The 19,213-nt window shown below is 39.6% G+C and overlaps 1 protein-coding gene across 1 annotated transcript; it reads left to right on the top strand.

The window, feature by feature from the left end:
• The first annotated feature begins 9,260 nt into the window (after positions 1 to 9,260).
• Positions 9,261 to 17,805, top strand: LOC139473677 (glycine N-phenylacetyltransferase-like). Its single transcript, XM_071256378.1, has 5 exons — positions 9,261 to 9,335; positions 15,345 to 15,461; positions 15,971 to 16,085; positions 16,431 to 16,545; positions 17,391 to 17,805. Exons 1-5 carry the CDS (start codon positions 9,261 to 9,263, stop codon positions 17,803 to 17,805), a joined length of 837 nt encoding a protein of 278 aa, XP_071112479.1.
• Positions 17,806 to 19,213: the final 1,408 nt, after the last annotated feature.

The raw sequence follows: 19,213 nt of genomic DNA, 5'->3' as shown, positions 1-19,213 counted from the left end.
GTTCACAATGACCAGGGCGGTCGGGTAGCCTTGTGGTTAAAGCGTTTGCCCGTCACGCTGAAGACCCGGGTTCGATTCCCGACCTGGGTACAATAATTGAAGCCCATTTCTGGAGTCCCCGCCGTGATATTGCCGGAATATTGCTAAAAGCGGCGTAAAACCAAACTCACTCACAATGACCACGTATGATTTAAGGAATTGATTTCACCCACCAATCATAATAAGATAAAGATAAGAAAAGAATTGTTTTCTCATTTATTGTTGGTTACTTCAATATTCAAAGTAAAATGTATGTTTCGCAATACCTTATGGGCAGAAAGAATGATAGAAGACGACAAAAAGATTGTATTTCAAGTTTTTGTAACAACAGTGAGCTTGAAAATTGGTATATCAGACTGTGACGTCATAATAATGATCTGTGGCGTAGAACGAAACCTTACATTTCGTTAGAGTTGCCCACATCATGATGGCTTACGCTACACTTTCAACGTCTGACATATATACAAGTACAGTATTACAATGTAAAAAAATGTTTCAGCATGTTTAAATGTATAAAGAGCGCCATACCTTGTCCAAAGGCTAATGTCTGTGCTTCAAGTGTTAAATTTATCTCCAAAATGACACAAATTAATATATTTAGGTACGAGTTAGGTGTTTAATGATGATCAGTAACTTTGACACGGCGATTCAAATTCAGTCAGCATTACGGAAGATGAATGACGACTGTTACACCTCATCCCATTCCTCGTGCACGAACATGTTTGGAAATTGTTGGCCATTTGAATAGTGGGTGCATGTGAAGAGAATTAAAACAAAATGCTCCACAGCACAAAATGGCAATTCCTGAGATATCAATAATACTGGGTGTGGGTGAGATCTTTATATACTGTTACGGCTTCAGGTCCACATACCACGCAACACAAGTGCATAAATACAAAGGCGCGGTCACTTGACAATTATTTGAAGCATGTGACACTAATTTGCCAGAACAGACTGAACATTCTGATACTGACTAAAATACTGATGATACGGCCACCTGTATACTGGATTCTCCGATCACTAAAGAAGAGATACAAGAGGCAATCTATAAAATTGTTGCCATACATGGAATTGTCGTTTATTGTCATTTTTGAATCATCTTATTTCCCTGAATCATGGGGTATAGGTATCATATATTCCTTTGTATAAATCAGGTGATAAGCCTGATCCTAATATGTGTTAAATCAAATATCATAAAATCTGAAAGTTTTGATTGTCCTACAGGCCTCATGCAAGGTTGCGTGTTGAGCCCCTTCTTATTTTCTATTTTTATAAATGAGCTTGCTGGACAAATAGAATCTTCATGTGCAGCAGGGGTGCAGCTGCATCACGATATCATACAGGTATTTTTGCTGTTATTTGCAGATGATATTGTTCTTTTTGCAGATACCATCTGTGGGCTACAAAAACGAATTAACGTTTTAAGTTGCTTTTGTGATAAATACCACTTGTCTGTTAACTTAGCTAAAACTAAAATCGTTGTTTTTAAAAATAGTGGAAATTTATCAAGAGTGAAAAAGTGGTAGTTAAACGAGCACCAGCTTGTATGTGTTTCATGTTACAAATACTTGGGATTATTATCCTCTAGATCACTAATGTGGTCTGCGCATGTTAATAGTGCATCAACTCGGACAAAAACGGTTCTGTGTGGAATTATTAAAACATTATGTATGTTAAATCCATTACCTCATGATATATTTTTAAAAATCATTGATTCCCAAATCAGTCCAATTCTATTGTATGGCCCTGGTTGGGGGTGTTTATAATTACGAAGAAATAGAAGGCACATGTTTGCCTGTAAGAGATTTTTATGTGATAAGCAGTCATCCGCAAACCACGTTGTGGAAAATGCGGAAGATACCCAATGTACATATCTGCATTTAAACGTGTTGTTAATTATTGGTGGAAAATAATTAATATGCCTGAATAACGTTTGGTAACTTATTATTGTTAGACTGTAGTAATGGTAAAACTAACTGGGCATCAAAAGTAAAACACATCCTATTCTCTACTGGTTTTGGTTACGTATGGGAACAACAATTTATAAGTAATATCTCCAGCTTTATGTCTCCGTCTAAAATTATCTTATGAACAAAATTGGCACGCAGCTCTTTCATCAAGCTCAAAACCAACTCTTTACAGTTTATTCAAAACAAATTTAGACTTAGAAACATATTTAAAAGAATTATCAATTTTTAAGTTTGTGATCGATATATACCTTTAAGACGAAAATATATACCCCAAAAGTTTTACCTGTAACCCCTCCATACATACGTTAAATATTCCAATGGCATCAAAATCTATCCGAATTCATTAAAAAAACAATGAAACTACTTATGTGTAAATCACCTTAAATTTACTTTTGTATTATAATGTTTCTCTCTCACTGTATACTCTGTAATGTATAATGGGCCTGTGGCCTACAATACCTGATCAATAAAGAATATACTTGACAAAGACGACAGCAACGAGACTGATTACAAAGGAAATCGGATCACGCGTCACTGCAGGCGCACACTACTGTTGGGAACAACCTCACACTATCTTCTCAGCTCTTTGCGTGTCTATTAATTATATACTTAGACGCGACGTTAAACCCCATTTCACCTCACCTCGCATCTATTAATTATAAATTAAAAATTATCATTGCGAGAAAAGAATTTAATTGCTTTTAGAACAAATGATGTTTTTAATTATACTAATTGTCAAATTACAATTTGCCTATTTGCATGTAGATAATGAATAAATACTTAATTTGAATTTGCACCTGTTATTCAGTTATCATAAAGAACTGACATAAAAAATTCACACGCATAATACCGTAAGCAAAATCTTTAATTAATTGAGACATAATGTTTCAAACAGCATTCCGGAGGCTGAATCCCAGCTATTTTCCTCCTTCTCATCTCTCGTGAGTGAGTGAGTTGGGTTTAACGCCGCTTTTAACAGTATTCCAGTTATGTCACTACGTGTCAGCTTAATGTGGGAGGCTAGCCCGAAGTGATGCAGGTCTTAGACGTTTACCACTTCGGTGAAACCCACGAGCACTGGTATGGTGCTGACAAACCTAGAAACATAATCGGGGCGATACATATACTCTTTAAAATGTAAACGAATAGCGTAAGATAAGGGTGACATCACATGACAACAGTTGCCCAGGATCGCTATATCTGGGTCCTTCACCTTCTAACTCATACATCCTGTCATTGTCCATCCTCTTGCAAGCACGAAGTGCCATTTTCAACATGCCAATGTTGCCCCACACAGAAGAGTCCTGAGAGCCCCGAACATAATCTTTTTGCCGTAGTCGTAAAGGTAACCAGATGTCAACCCAAATGGGCATCTGTGGGATGAGCTAGACAGACGTTGTGTCATCTTGGACCACAGAATCAGTAATTCCGTCCACATCTTCAGGAAGAACAACCTGCAATTCAACCAGGTGTCTTCCGTTGGATTCTTGGTTCCATGGGCAAGATGTGCCGTGCAGTCATTTAGACCAAAGGTGAACTTGAGATAGTGGCCAGGCACATGTAGAGAATTCTCCGTTATAAACTCAGATAAACTCAGTTCATTTTGATATATGCCAAACATGTAACGCATTGAAAATTCACAGAATGAAACACTTTAAAGCACATGACTTTCCAATAGGCAACTTTCTCTTTTGTCGAGCAATAATTCAGCAGGTCCAGCGTTTGGTGTCTCCATTTCACAAGTATTGAGTTCAATTACTGTTATAGAATAGTAACCTTGAAAATCGTCATAACTTAAAGTATATACTTGTTGCAACAAAGAAAAATAAGTCATCTACTTATCATATTCCTTTTGTTGAAAACTGACATTATACGTGTGAAATAATGATTTTCTAAATCAAATCGTTTCGCCCGACACCATGTCAACGGGTTTAGAAAACGATTGCATGTATGTTGATTAGGTTTCAATTACAAACAAGATTATAAGCATAGAAAATAACGGATGCTCAAACTTGCATTTGCAATGTCTACGCATGAGAACATGTACATGGTGTGCTAAACAGCAAACATAGCTAAACTTGTGTATTCAGGTACATTGAATTCAGAGTGTATAAGGTGCAAACACTATTCGAATCCATAAGACTGTCATATAAACATGAGCAATACGGCTATAGTTCTGGATGTCAACTATATTTTAACATCTTTTGGTATGACGCGTCACCTAATATATCGGGAAACAAAATGCATTCGCGCATTTGCGCTGAAGATATTTCATTAACTTTTCCCATTCAAGTAATTTGTGTTGAATATACAGTCTCAGTTTTCTATTCGGGTCTGACAATACTAGCTACTAACGGGAAAAAAGTAACTGTGCTACAACAAGAATTAATATTTAGCCATCAAGCGCCATAAAAGCACTGTTGTTTAACCGTAATTAAGGCTTACGCAATGCCGCGGCTTGAACGTCCACTTGCTGTGGGCATGCGGCAAACAGGAACGGCGCAAACCGAAGATGTCAGAAATTTTAATGTTCATCGAAACACAATATCATCTCTTTGGAGACTTTATATACAGCAAGGCAACATTCATGTCACGGGACAGTCGTGCGGCATCTGCGGAATCTGCGGAATCGATACCAAACAGCCACATTAATAGCTCGGGCAGTTGCTGGATTGAGACCAATTAGTGGCAGAACATCCTCATCACATCACCGTCAGGTAGGCCTAGCATGGTGTCTGTGGTATGACAAGGCCCATCCGATTACTGGGATTGGGGGGGGGGGGGGGGGGGGGGGGGGGGGCGGCACGGGTGGCCCAGTCGTCTAAGGCGCCGCGATTCGCTGTGCAGGGTTGCGTCCCTTAGGCACGCCAGAAACCTATGATTGTGGGTTCGAATCCCGGTTCGCCCCGATTATGTTTCAAGGTTTGTCAGCACCATACCCGTGCTCGTGGGTTTCACCGAAGTGGTAAACGTCTGAGACCTGCATCACTTCGGGCTTTCCTCCCACATTAAGCTGACACGCCGTGATATGACTGGAATACTGTGAAAAGCGGCGTAAAACCAACTCACTCACTCACTCACTACTGGGTTTGGGTGCAGCCGCTGGCGCAACGAACTAAACTATGACCAGTATTTCTAGAAGGGTAGTAGTTAATCTTTATAGCGTCAAAGCAGTAGAAAATCAATGTATGTGTTTAAAGTAAATCACATATCAATAATATTTGTTTTGGAGTCTATGTGGACCTATGACACCATTTTGTTTTATTATCTTATTGTAATTACTAATGTTCTCAAATACAAATAACGTATATTTTATTTTGCTATATTAAAAATATTGTTTGGATTTTGAACTTGTTTCTATCAAAAATAGTTTGTTAACAGTAGCTTCTCATTCCTGACGTTGGAATGGTGAGAATGAATGGAAAGTTCCGTGCATTTACTGGTTGGATGAATAAGCCAAACATGACTTCTGTTGTCGTCGCCAAAGTATATCGTGTTTCGGACATACAGTCGGACCCTCTCATCTCGAAATTCGTAATCTCGAAATTCGTTATCTCGAACATATTCTTTTGGCATGTTATCTCAAACCTTGGACTTTGTCTCAAAAATGTGTTGACATTTGCCATATTAACAGCTTTGAAAAGCCCCAATTAGCATTTTACATAGCTGCTAGCAATTATCCCACAAACAGGACGCAAAATTTGGGATGTAATAACCATGTTGTAACCTTGTTGTAACCATACACCCCATTTACATATTAGTAAGTGTTAAAATATTAAAGATGGTCGCTATCATAACTTCCGAACTATATAAATTTCAAACTTGCTCATCAGTATACGCTCATAAAAAAATTACAGGTCATGGACAATGCCCAAATGGGCCGCTAGCATTACATTTTGCTCAAACTTGTTCATACAATCTTGAATGAGTTGAATATTCCTATTATATTATTATAAGTACAGTATACACTTGCCGAGAACCACTTAAAGAGCGTTATTTCTAATCTAAAATGGGCACAGGATGTTAATGGACCATACCGTCAATGATAGCGGCATTTCCCGTATATAAAACTCGGACTTCTATACAGAAAATAAAACCTACAGGAATTTTTGTAATTATCCTACATTAACATAAATTAGTTCATAATGTAATATAACAGCAAAGGCGGATGCAGAAGGTGGGGTAGGATGATTGCTTTTGGGAACGCCGGGATGCTGACTAAGGCCCCAAGCTACACACCATGTAACTGTGCGTACCCAACAGCAAAATCTGTTAATAGCTATTGCCCTGTCGTACACAAGAACGTATGTCGTAAACCCTCGTCTTTCTCATTTTCAAAAAGACGAGAGTAAACAAGCGAAGGTGAGTTGGTGGTGAAGTACTTGGGTAATTTCAAAGTTGTCTTTTAGTTGTTTGAAGAGGGTTTTATATTGGCGAAAGAGTTTGGCAGTTGGGTCCTTCTTGATCTTGGAGTAGGTGGTGGGGTCTTTGAGGATGTTGTTGACTAGCTCATGGAAGTGGACAGTGTCCACGATGACTATGGACTTGCCCTTGTCATCAGGGGCAATCTTGATGGTCTTGTCGTCTGTAAGGGAGGATGTGTTTACAATGTTTATTCCTAAAACAGGATATTTACCATCTTTAAAACACACACGGGTGATAACCTCTCTCTCTATATATATTTGTGGTTTACATCACCCTGTATTTTAAAAGTAATGCCATGCGGTCGATCATGCTACCAAAATACAATAGAAAAATCATGGTAATAAATCATTCAAAAGGCACCTTAAGTAACACATACTGAACCGCAAAAGAAACGGAACCCCAAGTAACATTGCATGAACAGTTGCCATTTAAATATCTGGGTAATTTTTGTCAAAGTTTCTAATATTTAACATTACCTTGTCCGGAAATATCACATTTGATGAATATAAAAACAAACAAAGCAGATGTCAATATAACCAACCCCCCAAACGCATCACGGGAAAGGCCATGGTAACCTGATGCACGTGAGTTCCGTGCAAATTGAAATGCACATGCTTTCCCCTATAAAAATCCACCCAGATTGGATAACATTCATTCGTTATTGAATTGCTACCACGTGCCAAGTTTGACAAGTAATCAGCGACACTAAGCCCTTGGTCGATTGCAAGCTGGACAAACCGCCCGGAAAGTAGCCATGCATTCAAGTCCACGGGAGGACAATATACGGGCTCCAGCAATGGTACCAGACCACCAACGCTACAGATGACCGACCACGTAGTGGAAGACCAAGGGTCACCAACCGACGTCAGGATCGTCAGATTGTGCGACAGCATCTTCAAGATTGCTTTGTCACTGCTGCGGAAACTGCTCGATAGACCATGGGGACACACCAGCGACACATTAGTGCGGACACCGTGCGTCGACGATTGGCGAGCAGACACCTCCACTGTCACTGCCACACCGAGGACCTATTCTGACAGCACGTCTTCGGTGGGCAACACAGCACCAGCAATGGCGCCACCAGCAGTGGAGAAGAGTCCTCTTCTCAGACGAGAGCCGTTACTGTATCTCATCAGCAGATGGCAGAGAGAAGGAGTCTGGCAACGCTGTTGGGAACCTTATTCGGATGCTTGTGTTGTTGAGAAAGACTCGTGGGGTGGTCCGAGCATCATGGTGTGGGGTGAATTAATCTTGCACAGAGGGTCTGCCCTGTGAGCTTCCAGAATATCGGTCCATGGAGAGGCAATGGTGTCACAGCAGCTCGGTACATTGATCAAGTCTTGAGACCACACGCCATTAATCATTTGGCACGTCGCCGCAACCACGAGTTTCAGCATGATAACGCTCGTGCCCACACTGCGAGAGCAACAAGAGACTTCCTACAGCAGAATGGCATCAGAACCATGCAGTGGCCTGCCCTCAGTCCCGATTTAAATCCCATTAAGCACCTGTGGGACGTAATTCAAATGACGTCCGACCAGAGCCGACAACTGCAGCTAAACTGCGTCAGGCGTTCCTCAGAGTGTGGGCTCAAGTGCCTATGGCCTTCATCAACCACCTCATCCATTCCATGTATCGACTTTGCACAGCAGTCATCAATGCACATGGCGGACATACGTGATACTGACTTGTGATGCCATTTTCTCAGAGACTAGTGTCGTGTTTCAATTTATATTAGGAACATTTGACATTTCCACCTTGATGATCAGTTTTGCGAAGATTCACCTTTTCAATGTATGTTTACAGTGTTTGGACAAATAAGGTTTCTCATATATCTATCCTTTTGTCGTTTCTTTTGCGTTTCAGTATACATGTATATCGTTACGAAACAACTTTCACCTAAATTGTGCAGTGTATTAAAACTTAAAAGGTACATTTGTAACGGCCCGGAGTTTCATAAAGGTCAGCGCGTGAAAACGTATTCGTTTTCTTGTCTACCAAGATCAATATGCACATAACACAATATCCAGTCATCAAAGGCGTTTTCACACGAGGGTCCCACCCGAGCATGGTTTCTTATATTTTATTATCAAAATCAATTGATTGATTACCTGTACCTTTTCTGTACCGATTGTCAAATCTCTCCCGGTTTTGGATGCGATAGTTCTGCCATCGCGTTTATCTGCTTTGCCTGGCTACATCTATGGGGAACAACTCACTAGACACTCCCCTCTCATCAAGTTGCGAGCTCAAGTTCGAATCTCCTGAAAAAAACCGTCATGACAGAACAATGGATTATCGTGAAATAAACCACGCTTCGTTCTTCATTGTTCTTTGCGATTTTTCGCGTAGCTATCTTATATTATGTGGTATGCAATACCGTACATTTACAACGTTATGACACGATATTGGGGTCTGATTTAGAATATGGATCTTGTATGTGGGGAAACAAAAATATGCCGTGTATTAATGCTGTACAGAATCGTGCAATGCGTGAGCGACGTAGTCTCTCAAACAAGTGCCTTGTGTTAAACCCAAATTTTATCAACCTGTGATATACAGAAAATAGCCTATATTTTGTCAGATAATATTATGTGTCCACTTACAACCAAAATCATTATAAAACTAAAAAAAACATTCTAATTCATGTCAAAATTACGCATGAGTATGTATGAATATAATAGTTGAATATTGTTTCATTTGATAGGTGTGTGAAGCCCATTTCTGGTGTTCCCCGCCGTGATATTGCTGGGATATTGCTCAAAGCGGCGTAAAACCTCACTCACTCACTCACTCATTTGATAGGCCTACTTGAACATACATACCATGGCTGTCGTCCTGGGAAGGCAACAGCTTCCTCGGCTATTATCAACTCTACAAAACATCCGGAAGGCAAATCATGTGAGTACAGCACGTGTTACATTATTGTAGACGTGTCTTTTAATGGTAACTTTATTTATTGCTACGTTGATGTATCGTTCAAAACATGTTGTGGTCGACAGAGTACAGATCCGCGGATGTTTTTCCACTTTGCTCAAGCCAAGTGAAGCAGGATACAACATTTCAGGACAGAGCCTGTGTTTATTGATGTATACTTGGTTTGGTTGGTTTGTTGTTTAACGCTGCACTCAGAAATATTCCAGCTATATGACGGCGGTCTGTAAATAATCGAGTCTACAGTGATTAATATCATGAGCATCGATCCACGGAATTGGGATCGATGGCATGTATCAACCAAGTCAGCGAGCCTGACCACCCGATCCCGTTTGTCGCCTTTTACGACTTTCATAGTCACCTTTTACGGCAAGTATGGGTTGCTGAGGCCTATACTACCCCGGAATCTTCACGGGCCTATTGATGTACAAGTATATATGGATAAACTTATGGTCACAAGTCATTTGTGGTCACATTTATAGTTATCATTGATATTCATATATTTATGTCTTTGATTTGATATTGTTATTAGTTGGTTGGTTTGTTGTTTAACGCCGCACTCAGCAATGTTCCAGCTATATGACGGCGGTCTGTAAATAATCGAGTCTGGACCAGACAATCCAGTGATTAGCATCATGGACCACGCAATTGGGATACGATGACATGCATCAACCAAGTCAGCAAGCCTGAACAAAGGCGGTACATAACAAGATATTATGCTTACTGATGTGATAATAATCTGTTGAAACCTATGTGGTGCAATGTAAGATACAACAATATTATATAATATTAAAACTCAATTTTAAACAATACTAAAACATATTACACATATTATATCGTCGCTATAAACTGAAAGATTGCTGATGCGATGCAAAACTTGAACATATTAACTATAGAGTGCTTGGTGTCGGAATGATTAAATCCCAGATAATTCTATATAGGTCGTCAAAGTAACTGTCCCGATAAAGCTAAGCTGATAATGAATCACATTCTTCAGATCTTGATTTTAATGTCTCAGTTGATAAATTTGAAAAACTGCTCTATAAATAAACCCTGAAAGAGATTGTTTGGGATTGACTGATTGAGATAACATGCCGTGGCTTGAATAAAATGCAAAACGTCAACGCCAGAGAATACTCAATATCCAGCTCGTGTCCAAACTCATTACATCGGGGAAAAATATATTATATTATTCAAATATGTGTTGCATTTTGACTCACTCACTTCGTTTTTGATACAGTTGTTTAAACACATTCATGACGTTTTACACGAGGAGGCTGCAACAATGATATCTTCCAATAGAAGGGTCTTCGTGCAAAGTTCTGTTGACTCAAAAGCAAAAACCACAAGTTTCAAAGAAAATGTTAATGTACAGTTACTTGTTCTTATGTACAAAGCAAATATCGAGCGGTCAGGCTCGCTGACTTGGTTGATGCATGTCATGGTATCCCAATTACGTGGATCGATGTTCATGATGTCAATCACTGGATTGTCTGGTCCATATTCGATTATTTACAGACCGCCGTCATATAGCTGGAATACTGCTGAGAGCGACGTTAAACAACAACAAACAAAACAAATACAAGGCAAATACGTCTTCGTGTGCTCAAAATATTACCCTTTCTTTTTCAAGGATCCCAATTACATATTGTGCAACAAGTACTTATGTAACAGCTTTGTGTCGTCATTATCCCATAGCATAACCCTATCACCTGTGGTTGTCGTCATTCCCCAGGTCATCAATGTATTGCTTTAAGGTGAAAGTAGTGGTGTACAAACCTCTGTCCCTATCTATAAAGTGTTTGGCCTGACGAGGGTGTCTGGTTTAAAGCAGCGGTTCTCATTTGGCGTTTTCTCTTCTTTGGGGTAATTATTTAATCAACGATTTGGGTATTAATTTAGATGTGGTCATTGAAATGAAAGTCTAACTGCAGTCAGATATGATTGAACAGATTAGAGGGTCAGTGCAATATCAATGGGTGTGAAGTCAACAAACCCACAGATTACGGATTAAACATCAGAAGTGCGCGTCAGGTTTCTAAATGCTTAATTCATTCTTCTGGATAATTTGTTTCTTCTACATGCGCCATACCTGATTTCAACATAAGAAATATATGAATGTTAAATGTAACGGCAGTCAGTATCAGTGTGTAAATAAGATATTTTAGTAGCGCTTTATTGTTTCTCCTCGCTAGTGGCAAGTATGTTTTAGCTCCCTTGGGGTATGCAGCGAGTACCATGCTTTCCGCTGAGAAAGGCCTTTGTTTATTCCTATTCCGACGGATTTCAGGGGACTGGGTAACTGTGAGTTTCTCTATGTTAGAAATCCTGTATAAACACCATGAATAGTTTCTCCGTTCAGAGTTTTAGAAAACATTATATTAACACATAAAGCGCTACGTGTGAAGATAAATTCATATCCGTTTGACGAACTTAAGGATTTCAACACCTTTTGTTTCACGGTCACATTTAGATTCATTCAAATTATGGTAGCATATCACACTTGGAATTGAAAGCATTGCAAAAAGTGTAATTCCTATCATCAATGGTACAGAATTGTATTTATTAAAAATATTTGTCGATTTCTGTTAATATTCAAGACCTCTATTTCAGTTCAGTTGTTTCTCTGCCAAGGTCTTAACCGCATGTGCAAATGTTCTATTTTCATGAAATTTTATACCAAGATATACATAAGAGTCTACTATTTCCAGTTCCATATTTCCATATTTGAAGGATAGTTTATTTCTTTTGTCTCAGCGATCTTGACATCTAGCTTCCATTCTGCACAATAATCATGGAAAACATCTAACGAAGCCAAAAACTACATTAATATTATTGTTACCTGTAATGGCCCACTCCCCGCTTGATATCTTATGAAGGTAACACACACACACACACACACACACACACACACACACACACACACACACACACACACACACACATGCATAACATAACATTCAAACTTTAGTATGTTGAGTAACACAACATAACGTTCTGCAGATGGCAACACCTTCATCTCTGAGATGGGACGTGTGTATCTTGTTGCTGATTTCTCTCGGACGACAGCCTTTTCTTTTCTGTTTGCTACACTGGTAACACATGAGGCCACTTCGTTTAACAGGTCTGTGCTATTTTCCGCGTCTTCGCTAAACAAGTGCGTTGATCTTTTGGGGGGAGTTGGAACGTGAAGCCATGGGCTGTTTCCAAGTTGGCTTGAATTGTTCTTGTTGCACAATCTGAGGGATTTAAAACTGTCGCAACATTTGTGAAGATGACCAAGTTTCTTATTTTCGCTACCTTATTCGTTACAGAAACAGAAAATCTCCTGATTTTGTAAGAAATGGAGACATGGTTAAGAATATCCGAGGAATCTGTAACTGCTCGAGTAATGAATTTTTCAAGTTCAGCCATTCTTGTCGAAGTTCCACGGGTAACATATCATCCCATTCCAATTCCTAACAGGTCTAACAGAGAATCTTTTCTTTGACAATGACAGGGGCAACAAAACCCATATGCTCATACGGACTATTGATGGTTGAGAGCACTCCACGTTTTGTGTAAGATTTTGCCTCGCGCCTCACGCCGAAGACCTGATTTCGATTCCCGACATGGATACAATGTGTGAAGCCCATTTCTGATGTTCCCCGCCATGATATTGCTGTAATATTGCTAAAAGCGGCGTAAAACCACTCTCACTCACGTCTCTGAAAGTATCTTTTCCAATTCCAACTATTTTGCAAGGCCCGTAAGAGACAATAGCTGGAGACGTATTTACTTCCTGTACGTATTTAGACGCATGCTCTTCCATCCCACTCGACGGAGGAGAAATCTTGATTCATCACTCAACCAGACATCTCTTCATCGCAGTTGAGGCCACACCCTGTGTTGACGACACCAATGCAGTCTTTGCTGACGATGTTGTCGACTCAGTATGACGCGTTGAACAAGAAGTCTTGCTCGTAGACCTGCTGCTCTTAAACGGTTTCGTACGGTCTGGTCGGGGATTCTGGGCAGTCCGGGTATTTGGGATGTGGTTGAGGTTGCTGTTGTCGTCCTTTTACGTAGGTGGCGCAATCGGATGTAGCGATCTTGGACGGGGTAGGTTACTCTTGGTCGTCCCAACCAACGTGTTGACCCATGCTGTTGAAACCGATCCCATAGCCTTCTGATGGTGCCTGGTGCTACATTGAAAACCCTGGCTACAGGTGATTGGGATTCCCCTGTCTGCAAGCGGCCTATGGCGTTGTTTCTTTGCACTTCTTTTAATTTTGGAATGTTGTTTAAATGTCACTGTTCGATTGACGCATATGCCAGCCAATCAAAAACCTTGCACTTTAACACCGTTTATAGTGCTGCTGCGCGTGCAGTGCGTGCAGGTCCATGGCCTTTGTGTTAATGCACTGGGTGCGTTTTTCCGAATCGTACGTGTTTCCCGACTAAATGTTTGCATGTCCTTGTCATTTTGATCTGGGAAATTTGTCACTGACACTATAACATATAAATCCTCTTCATTTTGCACTTCTTGGTCCGCTAATTTTGCTTTTATGGCCAAAAATATCCGTATTGCGTTTCTTTTTTTAAGAGTATATTTGTCACATCTGGTCTTTGCAAAAGACCGTTCTTTAATGAAACTTGCACTTGATTTAGTTTTTTGGGGTGATATATGCCAAATAATGGTAGATTTTTTCTGTTTTTTTAGAGGAGGGGCTATTTCCGCATGCTTGTTTTCAAATATCTTTTCCTTGAAATCCAGTAGATGATTCTTTTTCACTTGATCCTGTGTGATACTACAGTCCAGAGTGTTGTCTCGTCTGATAGCTTGAGGTTTGTTGTTAGGAAGGAATGGTCTTGGCCATGGGGACTTGAATGGAAGTGGTGCGACTTGTGCCTCTATATATTTCCTTGTCCATGATTTGAAGAAATTCGCGATGTTCAACAGATAATCCGGGTTCGTCATCATTTTTAGAGACCTCAAATACTGTCCTTCTTAAAACCCTTCAGGCGACAGAATATCCCGTGAAGTCTTATCTTTCGGATCAAACGAGTTGAGACATGGCTTAAAAAGGAACGTGCGTCCATTTGTCAAGAGGTGTGTCTTCTTAACATTCACTTTGCTGATAGAGTCAGATAATTTGGAGAAGGCTTTCTTGGAGAGGGCACTATAGAGCTCGTGTATGATCTTCTGTGCAAGTATCGTCACTGCACTACCAGCATGAGTGAGTGAGTGAGTTAAGATTTAACGTCACAACAATATTTCGGCCATATCGTGACGAGAAGTACATTACTAATACATATATATTTAGACAAAAACTACCAGCATGAAGTATGCGGACCCACAGAAACCATAAAATGGACACACTTCTGACACACGGAAGAAGGCGCCATTATTGATAACGCAATACACCAAACACCTTCTCTTCTCAAATGTAATCAATAACTACTTCTTGTAGAATTAATAGTAAATAATGGACTAATTGAACTGAAACGATGAGAATAGTGTGGACACATATCCAAGTGCTTGAGTTGGGCAGCTACATAGATGTTTACTCCAGCACACACGAGAGAGAAGTGAGGATTTTTCCCGACTTTGCACTCGGAAGAGTTGTAGTCCGGAAGTGCTATTGTGGGTACAACTGGTTATATATTGTTGACAGTGAAGAGGACTTCAGTTGAAAATCTGAAGGTTTAGTTTTAGTGTGATTGCAGCATAAATACAGGATTTATGACAATGACGTAATAGAGGTAGAGGATTCGTAAGAATTATAGACATTTCTACCTGCCCTTGTTTTTTTTGCTTAGTTATTGTCGGTATTAAAGAGATCCAAGTCAGAGATTCTTCATAGTCTGTTTTGTCAACATTATGAATATACATTTATAGACATGACAATGTTATCAACTTTCTCTCTCTACCTTTGACATACATGCATATTTTGTTGATAAAACAACTCTTATCCATTTTTCTCCCTTCAGCAGATCCGAGGTGAAATAATTTCCAAACTCCAATCAGTGATAACTGACTATGACTTTATAGTGGACCGCTGGCCAGATTACAGAGCCCTGGTACTGCGTGTCAATCCTGCTACAGCCAAGGTAAAAAAATGCTACTGACTGTTAAATCCTTTCTTGAGAAAATCACACTGAGATCAACAAAGACGCCAACAAACACTGAATCTAAAGAACTCTAATTAATCTAATTCTCTAATTATTGGACTAACTGCAACAATCAATTAAATAAACACAAGGGAAATATGACTGAAGAGATTGCTGTTTCCCAACATGTTCTTCATATAATTAATTGGTGGTCTCACTCTGGGTAGCCGCGAATAGCTGGAATATTGCTGATGCGGCTTAAAGCAACATTTACTCACTCACTCACTCACTCTGGGATTTGGCTGATTGGGGGTCAACGTGTTTTTTGTTCATGTCACTTATGTGACTGGTCCTGAAACGAATATTTAGAGGAGTGTGGCGTCAAATAATATATTTCCCTCACTGCCCCTATTTCCAAGAATTAACATGAAAAGTGAAATGTTAGTACCTGGTGTGTAAATTAATTAATTAATATAAAATATATCTTTATAAGATGTATATTTTTTCAGTACCGAAACCACCTGATTTTGGAAACCGTTGTCCATGCCACAGACTGTGAAGCTCTGGAGACCCTGCTTCAACTGCCTGAAGTCATAGACTGGTCAGCAAGAATTGGGTTTGTAGGTGAGATCAGATTGAATGGAAGCGAGTGAGTGAGTGAGTTTAGATTTATGCCTCTTTTAACAGTATTTTTGTTATGACATGGTCTGCCATTATAATGTTGAAGAAAAACCAAGCTTAACACAAATCGAAGATTATACATTGAGTGTATATGTGAGAATGCTTTGGAGATTCCGAGGTAAAATAGAAAAGAACCTGATATTGTTGTAAGAGTAGAACATACTGGAGACGCGGTGGTTCGTCGTTAAACACCATCCACCCACAAACTACAAACTTAGACAAAACTTTTAAGTTGTCATCAAGTGTCGCGTTTTTGTAAATGACTTGTTCAGTTAATATATTCCACAGGAAAATATGCTGACGAGTTGTCATCGGTTGTCAGTGTCATGCAGAAGCACCACAGGCCATATCACTTGGATAAGTTCTTTGACATGAAAGTCACGGAAAAGACGCTGAAGTTCTGGTGAGATAAGAAGCATGTTTAGATGATACATTACGATGATTACCCCCAAGCCACCAGTTCATACCTTAAAAATGTGTAGTTTTTCAATCACACAAAATCACCTTTTCAGGGTTCAGTTTAAACATTTTATCACAGCTCCACCGCCATATCTTTTCCCAAACATAAACGGTATCACTTTCGTCATCGTCCAGGCCCTTAGGGGGTTATCGTGTAGATGTGTCTACAAGCATCAAATTTGGCACAGGTGTAGACCAGAACACACTAAATTCATTTTTGGAGAGCGCCAAAACCGGTGATCATTGGGGCCGCCATACTGGCAAAATCTAAGATGGCAGCCAGTCCCTATTGGATTTTGTCCTAATTTCATAACCAGAAGTCAGGATCATGAATGAAGGCTCTTTCTATAGGTGTTTGCCCTTAAGGATTCCAAATCTGAGCTTTGATTTGACTTCGAAATGCAAGTAATATCGTGCCAGCTAAAAACGAACCGTCTGCAGTGAGTTGGTGTTGCTCCAGAACTCCGTTTGTGTTTTGTGTTGGTTTTATGAAGTGGTACTAGATTTGTATGGTTTCATTTCGGAAAGAATGTCTTTGAGGATGTCAACATTTTCACAATGAATTATTAGGTTGGTTTTCTGGGAGTGGAGGAATGTCTGCAATTATAATGGAATAAAGTTTTGAAATGCTACATTACCAGAAGGTTATCTATATGATATGTTGATGACCATGCCATAATTTTCCATATTATTTACGTGGTATGCTGTGTTAAAGAGATAATGGCTATTTCTTTACAATTCCCGTGGGTAATTTGTAAACTGGATTTCGTTTCTTGTTCCATGTTGCAGGCCTATTCCAAACGGATTCAAGATAGGAAGTCTTACTCCGGAGCAAGCCCATCTAGTCAACTCTATGTGGCCTTACAATGGAGGGACACACTCTGAGCTATACATAAAGGAAATCATCAGGAAACTACCTTCGTGTTGCCTGTACAACAGGGAAGGCTCCCTGGTTGGGTGCGGCTTGACATACCATTACGGGTACCTAGGTGTCTTACATATTCTGGAGGCACACCGAGGGAAGGGATATGCCAAGATGCTCACGTCCTACTTGGCCGGTTTGCATCTACAGACGATGGAAGAGGTTCATGTTTATGTTCATGAAACAAATAAGGCATCAATTGCGCTTAACAAACAAATTGGCTTTGAGACTAACCTGCCTGAGGATACTAGTTGGTGGATAAACACACCAGCGTCAGAGTAGAAAATGAGGATATGATTACGTGGGATGACTATCAGGGTCAGTTTTAAAACTACAATAGTTGCAATAAATATCATGATAGTTACCACACTACTGCGATACTTTAACAATAATGATACATTTGACGTTTGTTGTTAAGGACCTCTACAGTCCTATAACGAGTATCTTTCATCATTCGACATGATGACAATGCCTTAAACACCCACTAAGTGTATGATAATAAAACAGGGGGAGGAGGGCGTGGCATTAACGCTACCATACTCACCCAACATTCAGGTACACCAAATATGCATATATTTTAAGAAATTGGCATTTGAATCCTGCATAAAATGCTATGAAAAATATCAGGTATGTCCATATAAATGGGGATGACTGTGTTCATTTCAACACATGGCCTTTTATAAAATACAAAATTTAGAGGTAAGGGTCAGTTGTTTCAAAAAGGATGTTTTTAAAGGTTTTAAGGAAGTATCTTTAAACATTTTAACATGATCCGGTCCTTGGCCTAAATCGATTCGCATATCATGAGACATGTAGGTAAACCGTACAATATTTGGGCAAACGTTCACCTATTTAAAGGAAGCATGCTTAAACATTTTATTATCAGGGGAGTATAATTGACCCAATCAGATTTGCATATTGTAAGTAATGTAGGTAAACAGTACAATAGTTGGGCAAACGTTCATCTGTTTTAAGGAAGCATGCTTAAACATTTAATTATCAGGGGAGTATAATTGACCCAATCAGATTTGCATATCGTAAGATATGTAGGTAAACAGTACAAACATTTGAGGAAACGTTGTCGACTCGAACTCCATCGGAAATATATCGAGTTAAACTGTATTCGAAAAAAGACAACATTAAACAAATGCCTGATAAGTATCATTGTGTTACATTGCCATAAGCCTGAATCCTCGTATATACCATCATCTATTAAATTGAAGAATACATTACCCATTCAACAAAGGATTATTGGAACCTTCTCGTTTTAAATTCACTTTGAGAACAGAGTCCACAGTTCCACCACAGTTCTAATATGGTAACAGAAAAAGTAACAGTATACAAATACAAATTTAAGGCATGGTTAGAACTGGGGTCGCCACAGATAAGTGGCTGGCTGGTGTCTCCTGGTGTCAATGCATGTATATACTAGATCCCTTGCAACTTTGGCCACCAGTACATTGGAAAAACCCTCAGGGCCCCTCAACACCAGACTTAAAGAACATCGGACCTCTTTTAACAAACTCGACGGGAAATCCGCCATTTGCGAACACATCCTCAAGAACCAAAACCATAACGTCATGTGGGAAGCCACCAAAGTCCTGAAACTGTGGACTCTGTCCTCAAAGTGGATTTAAATCCGATGGAGTTCGAGTCGACAACGTTTCAACAAATGTTTGTACTGCTTGGA

The sequence above is a fragment of the Haliotis cracherodii genome, unplaced genomic scaffold (genome assembly GCF_022045235.1).
Source record: "Haliotis cracherodii isolate W230 unplaced genomic scaffold, xgHalCrac1.p SCAF_3, whole genome shotgun sequence".
Lineage (NCBI taxonomy): Eukaryota > Metazoa > Mollusca > Gastropoda > Lepetellida > Haliotidae > Haliotis > Haliotis cracherodii.
The sequence above is the reverse complement of the archived record's forward strand: the minus strand, read 5'-3'. Positions and strand labels throughout refer to the sequence as shown.

Coding starts and splice junctions, on each gene's coding strand:
- LOC139473677 (XM_071256378.1), top strand. CDS start 9,261: ATGGCTGTCGTCCTGGGAAGGCAACAGCTTCCTCGGCTATTATCAACT. Junction 9,336..15,344: donor ACATCCGGAAGGCAAATCAT/GTGAGTACAGCA, acceptor TCCCTTCAGCAG/ATCCGAGGTGAAATAATTTC. Junction 16,546..17,390: donor GAAAAGACGCTGAAGTTCTG/GTGAGATAAGAA, acceptor TCCATGTTGCAG/GCCTATTCCAAACGGATTCA.